The sequence below is a fragment of the Microchirus variegatus genome, assembly GCF_963457635.1.
Source record: "Microchirus variegatus genome assembly, chromosome: 15".
NCBI lineage: Eukaryota > Metazoa > Chordata > Actinopteri > Pleuronectiformes > Soleidae > Microchirus > Microchirus variegatus.
The window spans coordinates 2693581-2715331 of NC_139816.1; the positions used below are offsets into that span (position 1 = coordinate 2693581).

At 43.4% G+C, this 21751-nt stretch overlaps 1 protein-coding gene across 1 annotated transcript in view; it reads right to left on the bottom strand.

The window, feature by feature from the left end:
- Positions 1–11124, bottom strand: part of gpr158a (G protein-coupled receptor 158a) — a gene marked incomplete at both ends in the record, with an annotated part of 100639 nt that extends 89515 nt beyond the window's left edge. The window contains one exon of the mRNA XM_083901318.1: positions 10217–11124. Coding sequence (XP_083757444.1) covers positions 10217–11124 — 908 coding nt within the window. The remainder of the gene's footprint in view (positions 1–10216) is intronic.
- Positions 11125–21751: the final 10627 nt, after the last annotated feature.

Below are 21751 nucleotides of genomic sequence, written 5' to 3' on the forward strand. Positions count from 1 at the left end.
TCCTGCGCTCTCGACGGGTGAACGTGCGACATTTACCGTGTCCATTTCCCACTTACGCTGACTTGTGTGCACACGAGGTCGAGGAGAATGTAAAGGAAGAGGTGAACATGAGAGGCATCGACGTGAGCCTTTTAGCTGCAGGACATTTGTTTTCGCTCTGATGAACTCTGTCTCCACAACAGCAACTCTGCTGCCGTCCGTCCTGTAAGACGGGGGGCAGGGCTCTTTTTACCCCCCCCCCCCCGTCGTCGTAGTCGTCGCCATATCACGGCAGCAATCACAACGCAAGACGACGTCTCTTATGTGTGACGTGAGGTGCATTAAGCTGACAGGACGAGCGGAGGCTAATGTGAGTGTCGCCGCCGGGCGGGAACGCTGCTCGTAGACCCGTAGCAGCGCTTCAGCGCAAACCGGGTCATTTCATTGAGTTCTGTCGACGACAGCGATGCCGGCGGCCGAAGCTCCTGTCACAGAAAGTGAAAAGACTTTTTTTTTTGTCTTTCTTTGTCTTTTTGTTCTGCAGAGCTGAAACATACGGTGGCCCTGAGGTGCACAACACAACACAAAACACAAATCACAAATCACAAAACACAAAACACAAAACACACAGATCAGAGATCTCGCTGAGCCCGAGATTACAATAAAACACAACGTTCTCAGCAGTGGCTGAACTGTTTGTTTAGAACCTTCAGGGCTTCGTAAACAAGGTAATGACGCAGATACACACTAAAAAAAACAGCGTTAATTGGAAATTCCGGTCTAGGTCCGCTTTAATAAAGGCCAAAGCAAAAGTGTAACATAAATACAAGTGTGTTTCAGCAGATTTTTCGACAGCATCCGCTTCATTTACGCCGCGCTCTGCTGTTACGAGCGGCTCCGGTCAGGAACAGCCTGAGTGTCCAGCAGAGCGGCAGGAGGCCTCCAGCTCCGGGGAGGAACCGGCAAGCATCTGCTCAGATGGACACCGTCCAGAAACTTAATGGGAAAGGAAACCCCACAGATCTGGGGGCTAAGTGTGACAGCACATGATGTTAAAAAAAGTGAGATAAAAGAGAGCAGGAAGAGGAGGAAGAGGAGGGAAAACAAGAACCAAAAGCAGGAGTTAAAACTCCCTCAGGTTCTTCTTCTGTCACCGCTGACGTCACTGTGACTCCTCTGCTCAGTCATGTGTTCTGTCAATATCTCCACTTCAGGCGGTAAATGTCGACGTTACACAGAATCCTGTGAGACGACCGGCGTGAAGAAATCATACAGCTCGTCATCTGGATTATCGATCTGTAACAGATTCACTGTTGGCTCATCCTTCAGTAATCTGGTGGAGGCTTCAGAGGAGTCGAGCAAAAAAGGTAAAGGCAAAGGTTTTAAAGAAGAAAATCCCAAACTGTGATTGACCTTCAATGTTCAAAATACACAAAATAGAATAGAATTGACAGGATTATATTAGATTATTATATTAGAACCATTCACACGTATCAGACAAATTATGATTGGCTTAAATAATGAGTCATTTAGGTAAAGGAAATGTCCAAAAACATACACACTCATCGAAAGATATCAACGTTGATCCCAAATGCAACTTCAGCAAATTTAGTTTGGAAATGCAGCTTGAGAAAATATGAATGAAAGGCCAAAAAAAAAGCCAAATATTCAAAATAAATGATCAAAACATTGAGATCGAGGCGAAGGATCGTCACGGACATTTATGTGGCTGTAACTAATCTGTACTTTCATTATTAATCAGTCTTTGGTGCATAATGTGTCATCAAAAATGATGCTCAAATTTTTTTTTTTTTGTCCAAAATTCCAAAAAATACAACATTTTCTGTAGTCAAAGAGCAAAGGAGTAAAAAATATGTACATTTTTCGAAGCTTACTACTACTAGCGCTACTAGTACTAGTACTGTTTAGGTCAAGGCTCTCAAACTCAAACGACCTCGGGGGCCAGTGAGTGACTGGTTTGGTCAGTCAGGGGCCGGGGTAGTCAAAAAAAAGGCCAACTTTTTGAAAAAAAGACAGTGAGCTGACTTTCTTCAAAAAAACAAAAAGTATCTCGGAATGACTTGAAATTTACCATCATAATATTCGGCATCGTCCTGAACAAGGATCTGTTGAAAATATTTGCAAATCTCTTAAGGAATAATTTTAATGAATTTTTGAAATTCAGGAAATGATCCATTTGCCCTGATGCACTCGATATAATTGATTCGGGGACCGTCAGTTTGAGACCCCCTGGTTTAGGTCATTCACATTATTACTATTTCAGATACGGTTTCCGTTTGTCCTCCGCCAGGATGTTTCTACGGTGGCCCTGAGGTGCAAAACACAAATGCAAATCACAAAACACAAACGCAAAAGCAGAAAACACAAAAACATTAACTCAAAAACGGAAACGCAAATCACACAACACAAACACAAAAGCAGAGGTGCTTTTTTATGGTCAAAAACCTCCTTGTCGCCTTAAACGAGCCGATAGAAATCTCTCCTTACTGAAGCTGTCCTCAGCCGCAGTGTTTCAGACTGAAATCTTTCCCCCAGAAGACAGAGTGTGTTGTGATTGGCCAGTACCTGGAAGTGACATAATCAGCACACCCGCTCTCAGAAGCGCAGCTCCCCCCTCTGGAACGGTGGATGCACTGCTCCTCATTATCAAAACATTGTTTTAACAGTGTTTAAAAATAGCTTCTTCACGACTCCCCGCCGCAGTCCCTTTGACGACCTTTGACCCGGAGTCAGACCCAGAGTCAGAAGACACTGTCGCTCGTGAAACACCTCCACAACGGACGTTATTCTTCTTCTTCTGCGGTTCAATGTACGCAACCGGATGTGCCCGGACTAGTGCCCGGAGCAGGAGGATCTGCTGTTCAGGAGAACCGCTGTTTTTACGTAACCGGATCGGGTTTTTTCAGAGATCTCTCTGAGCCCGAGATTACAATAAAACACAACTTCCTCAGCTGTGGCTGAACTGTTTGTTTAGAACCTTCAGGGCTTCATAAACAAGGTAATGACGCAGATACACACTAAGAAACAGCGTTAATTGGAAATTCCTGTCTAGGTCCGCTTTAACGTATGTAAATAGACCTCCATAACTCACATATATGCAACACAACCACTCTATGTGAGCTTTAAAACTAGCTAAACGATGCCACGTTTGTCCGTTTCTTTGCGTGTGATCTGCCAATCAGGACGGTACAGTATCGTCCTGAAGAATGTGTCGAGGCTGAGAGGAAACAGCCACAGTCCTCAGTGTGTGGTCTAAGCCGCCGCCTCCTCCTGTGCCTCGAGTGCAGCTGAAGAGACAGACGGCAGGAGGAGCCACCGAAGTGTGAGATGAGCCATTTCTTGCACCTTCGCAAGAATCAACAGGTCGATCCGTCACAAACACGCGTCCCCACACTCCTGCTCTAACAAGGACACGCGGTCGTCGTCGTCGTCGTTTAGCGCCTGCGCTTTCGACGTTCGCATTCATTTACCGTTAAAAAAAAAAGAAAAAAAAAAGTCCCCTCTGCTTCTTTCTGCACCAAACAGGAAGTGGCTGGAGCTTTAAGGGCCTGGAATCAAAATGGCACCACGCAGGGCTGTTGTTCTACACCATTCATTATTAATTTATCGTTGCGTATTGACCGTGTATTCATCAGGAAGGTGAAACGGAGAGCCCGATGTCTCAGGCGGTCGCATCGGCGTCCTCTCTGGTTTCTCAGAGAGGACGCGGGGCCTCGGTGCGAGCATCTGAGACACGGACGCTACATAAGAAAAAGATACGCGGAGATATTCACGTGACCTGAAATGTTTCACATTTATAATCCGATGTAGTACGAGCCGCTGAGTTGTTGCAAGCTTTATGCGTTTAAATCAGGGGTTCTCAAAGTTTTGACACCTGAGGCCAATTTAGGAACCCAACATTGGACTGAGAGCCGCCAAAGGAAAAAAAAAACAGAAATAAATCCCATTTGTAATCATTTTAATGACCAGATTGCAGTTCTACAGTTTAGCATTAAGTAATATAAGAGTTAATATAATGTAATTTAAGCGTTAATATAATAACGCTTTATAATTTACTGGGAAATACCCAGTATTTTGGCCATTGTTCTTACCTTCTAATTACAGGTTAATACCAAGTAACACATTTCTGTTACCATATATTTACTGGGTAAATAGCTAGTAATTGGGGGCTGTAGCTACCTGCTTATTACCAGCTTATAACACAATAATACACTAAAATTCACCATATAGAAACCAGGTAAATACCCAGTATTTTTGTTTACACTTATTGGTCTGTATCCAGTTATGTCCAATAAACATTTAACAAGCTTAGTCGCTCCTGGATTTAAACTATCAACTGTAATTCATTGCGGGGCCGCCAGAAATGTTTCTGCGGGCCGCCATTGGCCCCCGGGCCGCACTTTGAGAACCAATGATTTAAGCGTACACTAAGTTTAACAATGTTATGATGCCTCATATCAGCTTTCCCAGCTCGTTAGAGAACCTTAAAAAACTAAAAAGGAAAAATAAATGACCTACATTTTTCACTTTTTAACTATTAACTCGTGTAGGAGAGAGTTATAAATCAACAACACTTATCATATCTGTATGATAACTATCAAAACAGCTAATATCGCTCTATCGCTAACTAAAAGGTCAGTAATGTAAAAAATAATATGAACCACCACCACCTCTAAAACCTGTTTGTTAAATCCATAAATCAACAAAGTGTGATATAATAGTAGTTTTCTCACCTGAGTTCTGCGCCAAAGCTAAAACAAACCCTTGCTACTGTCGTGTACTGTTTGACAGTTAAACAGGCTAGGTTAAGCTAGTGCTATGCAGAGCAGTAGGAAAACAAATAACTATAGCTCTTTAAATTCCACCACCATGAAAAGTCTATAAATGATGTGAACAGGTATTTAAATTCCCTCCTGAACCAAAGAAAACAAGCTAGCTGTTTCCTATGCAGGCTGTTTGCTAAGCTAAACAGCTACTAGCAATAGCTTCGTTACCAGGCAGAGGCAAAAAGCCAGATAGCTCTATCTCTATCCAAAGGCTTTAGGCAAAGCTGAGCTAGGTTAAGCTAAGCAGCTGTTAGCAATAGCAGAGCAGCATAAAAACAAATAACTACGGCTGCTTAGACTTCAACACCATGATAACTTTGTCTATAAATTGACTTTAGTGACATGTTTGTGTACAGATTCTGATTCATAACAGGAGCACCAAATAAGCTAGCTGGTTCCTATACAGGCTGCTCGCTAAGCTAAACAAAGCTAAACAGCTACGTGTAATCGCTTCATTTCCAGGCAGAGGCAAACAAGTAGTTGCTCTGTAAATTTCATAAGTTCACAAGTGGAGTTTACTCGTGTTTTTTCACAGTAAATAGTATAATCTCCCATAATGCATTTCCCTTTTCCATATTTATTTCTGATGGGGTTTCATTTTTCTGATCGGCTACTATACTCTTGTAATGTGATAAAGCATTGATTGATCCGGTCTGAAAGCATATCTTAGCATACGTTTTATTAGAAGAAGTGAGCTCATTTGTTTGGTTGCTGGGAATCTGATGAGACGATATCTCTTTGGGTCATTTTAAAGCTACCGCTACTACGTGCTAGCTTAGCTTAGCGTCATTCAAATGAATGGTACTGAACGGCACCGTCGCGCGACCTTGACCTTGACTGCTGGTATCTGCTGGTGTGGCAGGACCAGTTTATAAAGAAGGTCAGAAGGTCAATTGTCGATGACCCCAAACGTCGTATGGCAGATGAATTCAGGCCACAGATACAGAACCAACTTAAGAGTAATGTTGTCATTGCGGCTCATTATTATGGCTCTGAATGAGTCGTTTGTTGACGCTGCTTCTTGTCTCTGTAATTGTTGTTATGTCTATTTTTTTATTTATTTGTGGTTGTCGTCAGGGATAATAAAGAGAACTTTGAACTTTCAGTGGCCACGGTCTATTTTTCTGTTGCATGCATACGTGAATATAGATCGTTAATTTGCGGTTAAGGTCGCCGCTGAGGCGTGAACGTGATGTATGAGACGTTGCTCTGCTGCTCCTTTAAGCGCAGTGTGAGGTTTTTTTCTCTCCAGGGACGTTAAACAACACCATCTTTTTGGAGGGAGGACGCCTCGGTTGAAACGAGGTGAATAAATACATTTTTGAAAAATTAACAGCAAAATAAACCCAAAACTGCTCCTTTTGGCTGCTTCAAATAATCCAGCGTTGACATCAGCGATGTCACAGGGAGACGTTGGAGTATGTGACGCTGCTGTGGGAGCAGAGGCGATTCTAGAGTCTGTAGGGGCCCTAAGGGGGGCCCTTCCTTCCAGCCAGTGTTCATCACCATTATGTTATAAATAATCTGACACCAACGAAAAATGTATGAGTTGAAAATATTTTTTTTTTTTTCAAAATGAATGACATAACATTGAGAGACCTTGTAATTAAAAAGTATGTGGAAATATAAATGTAAAGAACAATAAAATACTGTAAATAGCTTTTTAAAAAACTATATAAACTGAGTAAAAAAGATATGCATTACACTGTAAATAATCCTCTTCATTTTCCAACTTGCAGAACGATAACTTCACACAGGTTAAAGTGAGGTGGGGCCCCTTTAGGGGGGGTTTCCTACTGAGATGTCATAGCAAATAAAGCTGCACCCCTGTGTGGGAGTGAGTCTTTGGTATGGTCCGGTCGTCTGTTAGCGTGCAATCACTGCAGGAGCGACTCATTTGCAATCCCTGTTTTGCCTGCGAGCAGGGGCGCAGCTTGTGAACAGGCAAGGCAGGCAACTGCTTGGGGCCCCCGAGCAGATAGGGGGGGCCCCCGACACTCGGGAGCCTGAGGTCTGTTTTTACTGAAATGTGCAGTGAGCAGCCGCCTCCCCGTCCCCCTTAAACAACAATGGGCGATTTGCAATGACATCTCAGTATGAAAACCTCCCTAAAGGGGCCCCACCTCCCTAAAGGGGCCCCACCTCACTTTAACCTGTGTGGGAGTGAGTCTTTGGTATGGTCCGGTCGTCTGTTAGCGTGCAATCACTGCAGGAGCGACTCATTTGCAATCCCTGTTTTGCCTGCGAGCAGGGGCGCAGCTTGTGAACAGGCAAGAGCAGGCAACTGCTTGGGGCCCCCGAGCAGATAGGGGGCCCCCGACACTCGTTAGCCTGAGGGCTGTTTTTACTGAAATGTGCAGTGAGCAGCCACCTCCCCGTCCCCCTTAAAAAAACAATGGGCGATTTGCAATGACATCTCAGTATGAAAACCCCCCTAAAGGGGCCCCACCCCCCTAAAGGGGCCCCACCTCACTTTAACCTGTGTGAAGTTATCGTTCTGCAAGTTGGAAAATGAAGCTGAAGGAAAATGACGAGGAGTTTTCAATCAGGTCGTTAGATATGAAGTAAAAAGAAAGACACACAGTTGTAAGTGGAGCTACTGGTGCAGATGATGGTATAATGATAACATTAACAGTAAATGACGGCTGTTACTGAACAGTTACGTTGTCTAACTAACGGGGACACAGACTCGAACAGCAGCTAACATTAGCGTCAGAACGCTAGCTGACGCTAACGCTAACTAGTAGACGCAGGGCTTCGAAGGTGCTGATGAGGAATTGCCCGCTGTGGGTTTAGTAAGAAAACTATTTAACTTCTATACTTTTTTTAAGTTTATATTTAGGGTTTTTTCAGTCATTTACAGTATTTAATTGTTCTATATATTTATATTGTTATATAATGTGGGTTCTTCAAGTTTATATAGTATTTTAAAAGATATTTACAGTATTTTATTGTTCTTTACGTTTGTATTCTCACATACTTTGTTTATTTTCAAAATGACACGGTTTTTCCATGTTATTATTATTATTATTATTATAATAATTCATACATTTTTCGTTGGTGTGTGAAGTTATCGTTCTGCAAGTTGGAAAATGAAGAGGATTTTTTACAGTGTAATGCATATCTTTTTTACTCAGTTAATTTCAGTTATTTACAGTATTGTATTGTTCTATGTATTTATATTTCCACACACTCTTTAATTATAAGGTTTTTCCATGTTATTTCATTCATTTCGAAAAAAAATAATATTTTGAATTCATACATTTTTTGTTGGTATCAGATTATTTATAACACAATGGTGACGAACACTGTTTCGGAAGGAAGGGCCCCCTGGGATTTTTTCGCTTAGGGCCCCTACAGACTCTAGAATCGCCTCTGCCTGTGAGTGACTTGACTGTATCAATTAAACACACACACACACACACACACACACACAAACAAGGAGCGATCCGGATTAAATATTTATCGGGGGAAGATGTCGGTCGGGATCCTATGGAGCCTGAACACTGGATTATTCCGGTGCTCGTCAGGGCCACGGGCTTCAGAGGTGGCTTCGGGACAACGGCCTGACGCTCGCGCTGACGCTCGCTGCCTCTTCTTCCGCCTTTCCTTTTTCTTTATTCTTAAAAAAAAATCCTCCGCATCGCCGCGTGTCGTCTCGGCAACGCTGTGACTCACCAAAGCAAGGGGAAAAGCAACGGCAGCACCCACCCCTCACCCCTCACCACCAACACAAACAAGGGAGTTTGAGGGAAATGAATGGTGGGGCCTGTAGCCAGAGGTTTCCACCACTGCTACGAACATCAAGTCACATCCAGGGTTATTTTTAGCCTCCCCCCGCCGCCTTCGTCAGAGCGGAGGAGAGAAGAAGAAAACCCCCCTCGGAGGAGGAGGCTGAGTGGGAGGCTGCAGTGTGTGTTTAGGCAGAGGAGAGCGAGGGCAGGTGTGATCACATGACATGTGGCTTTAAATCCACCTGGAGACCTGAGTCTGCTGAGCCTTTTCCTCACACGACGCTGCTGCTTTTAAAAACACATAAAAAAAAGCCGCGTGAGGAGGATTTTAATGGCAGAAATGGACGATATTTGCTTGAATTTGCAGGCTGACGACAACCTGGAAGTAAGCATATACCCAGTGGCCACCAGGGCGGCGATGCTGCTGGTTGCAAAAGGGCAGAAGTGCATTATGTAATAAATCTAAATCAACTGGCCATGAAATCCTCCTAATATGTCACAGAGACTCAGGAATAATGTTCATATAACAAACTGAACTCACCAACAACAACAGTACAGACAAAATATTTGCATTAAAACAAACATTTTGCAGACTGCAAATCATGTTTTTTTTCATGTGGCACCACCTACCGCCGTCTACCAATCATTGCAGTCGGTAGAGTCTCGGCTGCCGAGCGATCCCACGGGTTGCCAGTTGCGTCAGAAAAACGAAACCTAAAAAGACCTCGGTGTTTTGAATTTGAATGTAGTAACCGTTTTTGGCCACATTCGTACATATGGCGCCTTTAAATGGTCTAAAATCCCAATTTTCACTCAGACTGCGACGATGAATCGATTACTCGTCGATTCGAACAGTTTGAGAGTTGTTCAGCTATTTTCTGGGTTCTGATCATTTTGGTTCTCGTGCAAAAACAAGACTTTTGAGAACGTCGTCATTTTTTAAGGTTTTGGGAAAACACACAGACGGAGACTTTTCAACACGTCCTCGATTCACTGAGAAAATCACAGAAAGGCATGGCTGTTGTTTAAAAACCTCAAAATCGTCCTCAACCAAATCACAAATCTCAAGGTTTATAGCGGGGGTTCTCAAAGTTTTGATAGCTGAGGGCTAATTTAGGAGCCCAACATTGTACTGAGGGCCACCAAAGTTATTAATATCATAACGCTTTATAATTTACTGGGTAATTACCCAGTATTTTGGCCATTGTTCTTACCTTCTAATTACAGGTTAATACCAAGTAACACATTTCTGTTACCATATATTTACTGGGTAAATAGCTAGTATTTGGGGGCTGTAGCTACCTGCTTATTACCAGCTTATAACACAATAATACACTAAAATTCACCATATAGAAACCAGGTAAATACCCAGTATTTTTGTTTACACTTATTAGTCTGTATCCAGTAATGTCCAATAAACATTTAACAAGCTTAGTCGCTCCTGGATTAAAACTATCAACTGTAATTCATTGCAGGGCCGCCAGAAATGTTTCTGCGGGCCGCCATTGGCCCCCGGGCTGCACTTTGAGAACCAATGGTTCAAAGAGATGGAGGATGGATTCTCATGAATCTAATGTATATAAACTGTGAAGGGTCAAACCTGTGGGGGTCAAAGGTCAGAACTGGAAAACTTTTTTTTTTTTTTTTTTCTCTTACCTGAACTCAGGAGCCTGGTTGTGTCTCAGACCGTAGAAAGCAGCGGATAAAGTCAAAAGCCACCGAGGAACAAAATTCCCATTCTCACACTCCAGGTAAGGCGCGGACCACCTCACGTGCGTCTTGTCCGGGATGAAACTCTCTCCTCTCTTCGGAGAATCGTCCACGGAGGCGAAGTCCTGGCTCAGCACCCGCTTATGGAAGCCGGGCTTCTTCCCGTCCTTCGCCCCGTGGTACCACTCCGTGTCTGCGGTGCGGTTGTGCAGGTGGTGATGCGCCACGCTGGACAGGTCCTGCAGGACGATCTCCCCTCCGGCTCGCGTGGCCTGGAGCAGCAGCAGCAGCGAGGGCCCCGTGGCGGATGCACCCGGGTGGAAGGTGACCACCGCCCGGTGGATCTTGGCGTCCCCCTCCAGGATGCTCCTCACCAGGGCATGGTACCACTCGACGTCTCGGCGCAGACTCTGCTCCCTGGACCTGTTGGTCTGCAGGATCACGTTGAGGAAGTTGGTCGCGTGCAGCACCGTGTCCAGCGCGCTGCTCATGGACCGATGCGGGGCGACGTGTGACCTTCCCCGCGTCAGAGAGGTGAGCTCGTACCGGCGCGAGCAGTTGGCGTGCGTCAGGGTGCTCGCGTCGCCCGTGTGCAGGAAAGCCGTGACCACCCGCGGGAGGATCTCCTCGATCCTCTGCGCCACCGTCTCCCCGGCAGGAGGAGGCGGAGGCGGCGGAGGAGGATGAGGCGCGCGGAGATGCGCCAGCTGCCGACGGTGGTGCGCCCGAGCGCCGTAAATCGCCCCCCGCGCTCCGACGACGTCCTCCCGGGCTCCGTGTTCGTGGCTCGCTCCGAGCACAAAGCCCACATGCAGCAGCAGCAGCAGCAGCAGCGACAGCCGGAAAACAGCCATGTCTCCCCGCAGAGCGCGTCCACGCACGCACGCACACACGCACACACACACACACACAGATGTTCGCCGCGCGGCGGAATTACGGACACAGTGTCGTCGCGTAGTAATAATAATCAAAGAAATAAATAAAAGGAAAAAGAAGAAGAAGAGGAAAGAACGCAAACCTCGCAGCTAAAGCATCGCTTCACCACTTGTGGGAAATTGTCTTAAAGCTCGGAGCGCGAGGAGGAGACGAAGAAGCAAAAGGAGGCAGAAAAACGACAGGAACTCCCTTCTTCTTCTTCTTCCTCTCCTCTCTCCTCTCTCCTCCGCGTCAAATCCCTTCTTCTTCTTTACTGATGCCTCATACAGCAGCTTGTTGATGTGGAGTATCCGCTTGCAGCTGTTTCCCCCACCTCTCTCTCTCTCTCTCTCTGTGTGTGTGTGTGTGTGTGTGTGTGTGTGTGGGATGCACTGACTGAATCAAACAAACAGGGACACGCACACGCGCGCGCACACACACACACACACAGAGGGAGGGACAAGTATGTGCGATTATTATATTTATTTAGATGTATGTGTGTGTATATTATTATTTTTTTTATCACCCTTGGCTGTTAAACGCAAACTCCGCCCCCTTCCGACCAAAACCAGTATTAAGTACATGTCTATAAAAGCCACACACACACACACACACACACACACACACACACACACACACACACACTCCTGTAGCTGCTGCTTCTTCTGGTGTCAGTCTCTGACGTGGAGCTGTCCAGTGCTGAAACACTGAAACACACGAAGGAGCTGTCCAGTGCTGAAACTGATAAGGGGGGGGGGAAATAAAAGTAAGTAAACACATCACGTTTGTGTGTATAAATGGACGCAGACATATAACAAAACAAAAAAACAAAAACATTAACATACAAAACAACATCACATCTTTGAGTGTTATAAATATTATAAATGATAAAGCCGTATAATCTATCATCTTAATCCTTATTAATCTGCCACTAGTTCTCCTCAAATCAAGATAGTTGCCACAAGTCTTCAAACATTTGCAAATATCTATATGAAAATGATGGGCATCTGGTTTAATAAATAAAGACAGAAGTCTGTCTGCCTGTCTGTCTGTCTGTCTGTCTGTCTGTCTGTCTGTCTGTGTCTCTGTCTGTGTCTCTGTCTGTGTCTCTCCTGTCACTTCACGCTGTGTGGGCTGCAGAGGCTTCTCGTTCGTGGAAGTAGGCTGAGGGAAGACAGGCGTGACCGAGGGTGACAGAAGTGGGAGACGTGGACCATCAGGGACGCTGGAACTCCAGGACCTGCTTGGATTTCTTAGCCAACCTAAATATACATGCATATATATATATATATACAGCTGAGTTCCTCAGCCTCAGCTGCTGAATGTGGCAGCTGAGGCTGAGGAACAAAGGTGTCCATATACAATCTTTTTCTATTTCTATTATCATGTAAACTGGATTAGTGGGTCTGGTCTGGTCTGGTCTGGTTTGGTTTCTTTAAAGCTGCAGTTTGTAACTTTTAATGCTTGTTTTTGCTGTCGTTTGTTACCGTTCATTATTCTGCCTCCGTTTTGGTCGTCGTGAGCACAAACTCAGACTTAAAAAGACAAATGCGCTAAATTAAAAGCTGCCACTATTTGTCAGAGTGAGAGTGGGGAATTAAAAAAAAAAAAAAAAAAAGGTCCACTCTTTCAGCGACACGAATAATGAGACTGATACAGACGTAGAAGGACGACGTCAGTGAAGTGACAAATCTCACAGTTATTTCCCTCTGGAGTGGTGAAAGTTTAGAGCCCAAACAAAGAAGAACCTCTGCGTCGTGTTGGCTTCTCATCCACACAGCATTTAGACCAAGTATTTACTTCTGATAGTTAAGTAATGATTCACCTTGTTGCAATATTGTAAATTCTTTGTAAATGTCCTCATGGACGTCACCTTCCAAGGCTTTCAAGGAAAGGACAGTTTTCGCTTCCATGTGTTGTTAAAAACCGCTGCATCGCTGCCTCAAAATCATTTAATTTCATTAATGAGGGTAATATTTGTCAAATTATAGCTCACCCATTCCTTGTTGCTTGTTGGAATACACCTAAAGGGCCAGTAAAATCCATAAAATGTGCATTTCCACTTGCCAAAAAGTGATCCCAGCTCCTACCTTGTGACCTAAAGTTTTTTTCCGCCTCAAAATCATTTAATTTCATTAATGAGGGTAATATTTGTCTAATTGTAAGTCACCCATTCCTTTTTGCTTTTTTGAATACACTTAAAGGGCCAGTACAACTCACAAAATGTACATTTCCACTTGCCAAAAAGTGATCCCAGCTCCTGGCTTGTGAGCTAAAGGTTTGTTCTGTCTCAAAATCATTTAATTTCATTAATGAGGGTAATATTTGGCAAATTATAGCTCACACATTCCTTTTTGCTTGTTGGAATACACTAAAGGGCCAATAAAATCCGTAAAATGTACATTTCCATTTGCCAAAAAGTGATCTCAGCTCCTACCCTGTGACCTAAAGTTTTTTTCCGCCTCAAAATGATTTCATTTCATTAATAAGGGTAATATTTGGCAAATTATAGCTCATCCATTCATTTTTGCTTTTTGGAATACACTTAAAGGGCCAGTACAACTCACAAAATGTACATTTCCACTTGCCAAAAAGTGATCCCAGCTCCTGGCTTGTGACCTTAAGTTTTTTTCCGCCTCAAAATCATTTCATTTCATTAATAAGGGTCATATTTGGCAAATTATAGCTCACACATTCCTTTTTGCTTGTTGGAATACACTTAAAGGGCCAGTACAACTCCCAAAATTTAAATTTCCACTTGCCAAAAAGTGATCCCAGCTCCTACCTTGTGACCTAAAGTTTTTTTCCGCCTCAAAATCATTTAATTTCATTAATGAGGGTCATATTTGGCAAATTATAGCTCACACATTCCTTTTTGCTTGTACAACTCACAAAATGTGCATTCCCACTTGCCAAAAGGTGATCCGAGCTTCTGGCATGTGAGCTGAAGGCGCAAGATAATTTCATGTCATTAATAAGGGTAATATTTGGTAAATTACTACTCACCCAGCAACAGGCCTTCATATGACAGAGCAGTGAGTCCAGAAGAGAGGACGCGGAACTCGTCCACCCACACTCTGTCCCTTACATTGTCCATCAGGAGGTATAAAGACGTGCCGGTGTTGTTAAAAACTGCTGAATCACTGCACGAAGCATTTTTGAACTGCAGCGACCGTGTTTGTGTTGTGATCGTTTATATTTAACCTGCGTGTGTGTGTGTCACAGACCTGGCCTGAAGTCAGGGGAATCGCTCACTGTGTGACAGTCACTGATCATGTCTTACCTCGGGCGAGATCTCACCGAGAAGGTGATCGCAGACACACACACACACACACACACACACACACACACACACACACACACACACACACACACACACACACACAGGCATGAGAGACGATTAATGAGAGTAAAGCCGTCGTCTGTGCCGTGACTGTCAATCTCCTCCTGTGTGGATCTCAGAGAGTTTCAGGTCTGACCACGACGACAAAGAGAGAGGGAAGCCGACCTGAAAACACATCAACCACAGTGTGAGTGGGGATACTATAACACACCCATTCCTTTTTGCTTGTTGGAATACACCTAAATGGCCAGTAAAATCCATAAAATGTATATTTTCCACTTGCCAAAAAGTGATCCATGCTCCTACCTTGTGACCTTAAGGTTTTTTCCACCTAAAAATTAGTTCATTTCATTAATAAGGGTAATATTTGTCTAATTATAGCTCACCCATTCCTTTTTGCTTGTTGGAATACGCCTAAAGGGCCAGTAAAATCCATAAAATGTGCATTTCCACTTGCCAAAAAGTGATCCATGCGCCTACCTTGTGACCTAAAGGTTTTTTTCCGCCTCAAAATCATTTAACCAGTATAAAAAACCAGTGTGAGTGTGGATTTCTATAGCGGGCCATGACTTTGTGACCTCTGGTTTATACAGTTTCTATGTAATGTGTGTATGTAATGTATTTATATCACAGTTTTCTGCCTGGAAACCAGAGATATAAACCATCCTCTTGCTCTTCTGCACCAAATTCCATTGAGAAAAACGGCGTTTTAAGCTGAATGGGGAACATGAGTTCCTGGTCTACGGCTGCCACATTTAGTGAGTTTGTGTCGCTTAGGTAAATCCAAATAAGTGATTAAAATGTCTTAGAGTCAAAAGAATGAGAACTTTTAACTCATTAATTGAGGCAGTAGTGGATCAGAACCTATTGTGTGGTGTAAAATCGCAATTATTTTCTATGGGATCTGGTGAGTAAAAAAACAAAATTTTCTTAAGATATCGTATACTTAAACATGCACAAGATGTTATTGTACGTGAGCCTCTTGTTTTTGTTGAGCTGCTACTCTCTGCTCCTCCTTGTGTCCCAGCTGGCAGAAAGCTTTTATTGTCCAGGTGCAGTATTTGGCAGCAACGTCTGGCCTATAACTAGACGAACTATGTGTCTGTACCTGATAAAATTGCACTTCAAAACACATAAACTCTTCCTTTAATGTAATATGTTATGATAATATTGTTTATTTTATGTTATCTTAAGAAAATGCTGATTTTTTTTGACTCGTTTTCATTGACTTTATGAACTTTTCATCTCCTCCACACCAGACTCCATAAAAAATTTTAATTACATTAATAAGGGTAATATTTCACCCATATCTCACCCATTACTTTTTGCTTGTTGGAATACACTAAAATGGACAGTACAACCCAAAAAATATACATTTCCACTTGCCAAAAACTGATCCCAGCTCCTGCCTTGTGACCTAAAGGTTGTTTCCAACTCAAGATCATTTAATTTTATTAATAAGGGTAATATTTGGCAAATTATAACTCACCCATTGCTTTTTGCCTGTTGGAATACACTAAAAGGCACAGTACAACCCATAAAATGTAAATTTTCACTTGCCAAAAAGTGATCCCAGCTCCTATCTTGTGACCTAAATGTTTTTTCTGCCTTAAAATCATTTAATTTCATTAATAAGGGTAATATTTGGCAAATTATAACTCACCCATTGCTTTTTGCCTGTTGGAATACACTAAAAGGGACAGTACAACCCATAAAATGTACATTTCCGCTTGCCAAAAAGTGATCCCAGCTCCAAACTTGTGACCTTTTTCTGCCTCAAATCATTTCTTTTTTTTTTTTCTGTCTTTTTTCTGTCTGTCTATTTGTTGCTATCTCTTTCAGGTGTACACAGGAAGAACACCATATTTATAATAAAGAGTTATTTCTGTCCATTTTTGACATTTATGGATTCTTTTGCGTCATAAATATATATTTTGAATGATGGTTACATATCAAATCAAGCACTTTTATTTGAAAATCCTTTGTAATGTGCATTCTAAAATATGATTCCACCCCATATATATAAGTATATATAATATACTGTACGTATATATAGATTTAAAGTGAGAGTGTGAGATGCTCTTGTTTCCTCTTCCTCGCAGTGAGTCGGCCTTTTTTTTCCCGGCAGTTAACCCCTGTCAGTCTGCTGTCAATCCCCCCTCCAGTCCTCTGAGACAAAGCTCATATCTCATTTCACACATATCCATCACGGTGGCCATTGATTTTTCATTCGCCGAGAGAGAAATGGATTCTCTTTCCTTCATCACAGAGAAAGGAGGAGGAGGAGGAGGAGGAGGAGGAAGAGGAGGAGATCCTGGCAGACAGTCGCCGTGCAGGAGCCTGATGATGAAGGCATCAGTTAAACGTAATCTGTTCTCCCTCAATCGAATCATTGCGTCTTCTTCTTCGTCTTCTTCTCTCATCAGATGCATGTATGGAGATGCAAACGAGCTCAAACCTCACACTTTGCAGACGTACGACGTCGGGCTGTAAATCCACGTCTAAGGTGATTAGCTGCGAAGCCTCGTGGTGAAACGCGATGTCGCGATGTGTTGGCTGATTGTTGTGCGCAAAAAAAAACAAAAAAACATTGAGCATTGAGCAGAAAAGAGGAAAACCGTGTAAATAACAGAGAAGAAAAGGTGTTGTCACATCAGATTACGTGTTTTTCCACCTCGGTGTATGGCTTAATTAGAGGTCAGGGGAGGTCGTGACCTCAGGGGTGGTTTGTTTCAGTCACTCATTATCTTATTTTGTATTATTATTATTATTCTATAGACAATTTTGCAATAAAATGCAGTTTTGTACTTGCCAAAAAGTGATTCCAGCTCCGACCTTGTGACCTTAAGGTTTTTTATGACTCAAAATCACTTGATTTCATTAATAACGGTAATATTTAACAATTTATAACTCACCCAGTCATTTTTTCACCCAAATATACATTTCCACTTGCCAAAAAGTGAGTGCAGCTCTGATCTTGTGACTTAATGTTTTTTTTCTGCTTCAAAATCACTTGATTACATTGATGAAGGTAATATTTGCCAAAATATATTCACCCAGTCATTTTTACCTGTTAAAATATCCTTGAAGGGCCAGTACAACCCACAAAATGTACATTTCCACTTGCCAAAAAGTGATCCCTTATATTTTGCTGATTTAAAAAGCCGTGGCCATGGCAACCAAAAAAATTGCCACTTTCAAACTGTTAGAGTTCACTGTGAGCACTTTAAAACAACAGAGAGCTAATATGTCTGACCCTTACAGCGCCCCCTAGTGCTTACTGACTATGGTAACCTGCCATCTTCAGCTTTTTGATCAACTTCCCCCTTCATGCAACACCAAAATTAAGTTCCACTGAATTCCCCGAAATTTGGCGGGAAGATGTTACAGAGCAAGACGGACAAAACAGTCGACGGGAACCACGGCGTCAACTCAACAGGAAGTCGGCCATTTTTAATTCCGGCGTCCATTTTGTACACTGCGTAAATGAACAAACTCCTCTGATCGCGTTTATCGTCAGATTGTACTAATCACGTCGACGGCAAAATGTCACTGATAGGTTTTGTGGATTTAAAAGGGGCGTGGCCATTGGCAACCAAAAAACTGCCACTTTCAAACTGTTAGAGTTCACTGTGAGCACTTTAAAACAACAGAGAGCTAACCATCGTCGGACTGAATATGTCTGACCCTTACAGCGCTCCCTAGTGCTTACTGACTATGGTAACCTGCCATTTTCAGCTTTTTGATCCACATTCCCCTTCATGCAACACCAAAATTAAGTTCCACTGAATTCCCCGAAATTTGGCGGGAAGATGTTACAGAGCAAGACGGACAAAAAAGTCGACGGGAACCACGGCGTCAACTCAACAGGAAGTCGGCCATTTTTAATTCCGGCGTCCATTTTTGTACACTGCGTAAATGAACAAACTCCTCTGATCGCGTTTATCGTCAGTTTGTACGAATCACGTCGACGGCAAAATGTCACTGATCGGTTCCCGGCAGAAACAGGAGATCTGAGAGCCTGGACAACAAACCACAGCAGAGCCACAGCAGAGACACAGACACAGATCCGAGGGCATGTTTCGCACAGTTCTCTGTCAAATTTGGCCCGACTTTCCATCCATTTCCACAACTGCAGGCATAAGCAGAACCTGGAGATCTATGGAACACGTCCTCCTCTCTGCTGCTGCTGCTGCTGCTGCTGCTGAGGCAGCACCTGGACTTAAATGACTCGACTGACAGCCACAGAGACTGAATTCATATCTGGACTCTGCTGCTATGTTTCGCCGTGACAAATCACCCTCAGGGCCACGTCCACTGCTGCTGCTGCTGCTGCTGATGCTGATGCTGCGGCTGCACAACCACAGCTAACTGATGACGGCGGGAAACAAAGAAGAGTAACGTCCTGAATGTGTTTTTATTACGAATTTCTGGACGCACAAGAAGGATTTTTGTTTTAACTACAGACGTTGTTTTATAAATTGCCACAGTTGTCTTCTGTGTGTGTGTGTCTTCCTGTTTCAGGAAGCCGAAGAATCAGCGTCTTCGTAACCAGAGAAGAGAGAGTTGGAAAAACACCTGAACATAAGGACAGTACAACCCATAAAATGTACATTTTCACTTGCCAAAAAGTGATCCCAGCTCCTGCCTTGTGACCTAAAGGTTTTTTCTGCCTCAAAATAATTTAATTTCATTAATAAGGGTAATATTTGGCAAAGTATAACTCACCCATTGCTTTTTGCCTGTTGGAATACACTAAAAGGCACAGTACAACCCATAAAATGTACATTTTCACTTGCCAAAAAGTGATCCCAGCTCCTGCCTTGTGACCTAAAGGTTTTTTCTGCCTCAAAATAATTTAATTTCATTAATAAGGGTAATATTTGGCAAAGTATAACTCACCCATTGCTTTTTGCCTGTTGGAATACACTAAAAGGGACAGGACAACCCATAAAATGTACATTTTCACTTGCCAAAAAGTGATCCCAGCTCCTACCTTGTGACCTAAATGTTTTGTCTGCCTTAAAATCATTTGATTTCATTAAAGGTCACATAGAGTGTTCCTGTTGCACATAATAAATGTTAGTTATGGAGGTCTACTTACATATATTAACTTGTTTTTATGGTCAAAAACCTCCTAGTTGCTGTAAACGAGCCGATAGAAATCCTCTTTTCTGACACTGTTTTTCAGCCGCGATGTTTCAGAGTGAACTTTCACCCCCAGAAGACAGAGTCTTGTGATTGGCCAGTACTATCCAGCACACCCGTTCTCAGAAGCACAGCGCCCCCCATAACGGTGGATGCACTGCTCCTCATTATCAAAACATTGTTTTAACAGTGTTTAAAAATAGCTTCTTCACGACTCCCCGCCTCAGTCCCTTTGACGACCTTTGACCCGGAGTCAGACCCAGAGTCAGAAGACACTGTCGCTCGTGAAACACCTCCACAACGGACGTTATTCTTCTTCTGCGGTTCAATGTACGCAACCGGATGTGCCCGGACTAGTGCCCGGAGCACGAGGATCTGCTGTTCAGGAGAACCGCTGTTTACATAACCGGACCGGGTTTTTTTCAGAGATCTCGCTGAGCCCGAGATTACAATAAAACACAGCGTTCTCAGCAGTGACTGAACTGTTTGTTTAGAACCTTCAGGGCTTCATAAACAAGGTAATGACTAAAAAAACAGCGTTAATAGGAACTTCCGGTCTAGTTCCGCTTTAAAAAAAAAAGAAGAAACTTCACTGATGTCAGAAAAAGGGCTTTAATTCACTGTCATTAAAACCTCTCTCCTAACATAACGTCTCATGTACGAGACAAAGTGAAACATCTCATCAAAGATTCAGCTTCTTCCTGAACGTCAAAGGTTAATTTCCACACACACACACACACACACACGCGTGTAACAGCAGAAGCGGCGGTCGATGCTCGGATCGTCTGAAATCTCTCTGGTTTCGCGTCGACATGTCGGCGAGGGTCGCCGCGTCCTTCTTTCTGAGCGACATTCGAGCCATTTCCCCCCCCCCCCCCCAAAAAAAAAAACACACACCGACGTAAACTCCGTTTGCATCACTTCAGTAAAGCTTCAGCTTTAATTGAAGAATATAATGACATTTAAAGGTTATTAATCACATTTAGAGCCCGGGACGGAATCAATGAGGAGACAACGTGCTAATGATGCTGCAGTTCACGCTGACATTTAGAGGAACAGGCCTCAGACCGCGGGTACGTTTCTGTCGGCCCCGCGAGTCGAGCATCCAGACTTTTGAGAGCGAAGTCGATTCTCACGGCCAGAAAAGTGAATTTAATTGTGTGGGAGTTTTTTTTTTTCTTTTTTAACGAGCAGTTTCACGCTGGAATTCTCCAGAGAACAAATTAAGAAGTCTTTATTTGGAAAAATGGTGAGGAGGAAAAGTAAAAGAGTCAAAAACTCACGGGGAACGGCGACGGAACGGCCACATTTCCCATAGTACCTCCTCAAAGTGGGCGGAGTTATCCCAGCACGGCCGCATGAAACTGCCGTGTCATTAGAATCCGATTCTAATGACTCTTGTCGCTTTTAAAGCGGAACCTCGCCCGGAAGTTCCTATTAACGCTGTTTTTTTGGTGTGTATCTGCGTCATTACCTTGTTTACGAAGCCCTGAAGGTTCTAAACAAACAGTTCAGCCACTGCTGAGAACGCTGTGTTTTATTGTAATCTCGGGCTCAGCGAGATCTCTGAAAAAACCCGGTCCGGTTACGTAAACAGCGGTTCTCCTGAACAGCAGATCCTCCTGCTCCGGGCACTAGTCCGGGCACATCCGGTTGCGTACATTGAACCGCAGAAGAAGAAGAATAACGTCCGTTGTGGAGGTGTTTCACGAGCGACAGTGTCTTCTGACTCTGGGTCTGACTCCGGGTCAAAGGTCGTCAAAGGGACTGCGGCGGGGAGTCGTGAAGAAGCTATTTTTAAACACTGTTAAAACAATGTTTTGATAATGAGTAGCAGTACTTCCACTATTAGCTATTTTTAGCTTAGCTATCTAGCTATTTTTAAACATTGATAATGAGTAGCAGTGCATCCACCGTCCCAGAAGGGGGAGCTGCGCTCCTGAGAGCTGGTGTGCTGATTTACATCACTTCCAGGTATTGGCCGATCACAACACAGTTCTGTCTTCTGTGGGTGAGATTTCAGTCTGAAACAGCGCGGCTGACGAGAGCTTCAGTGAGGAGAGATTTCTATCGGA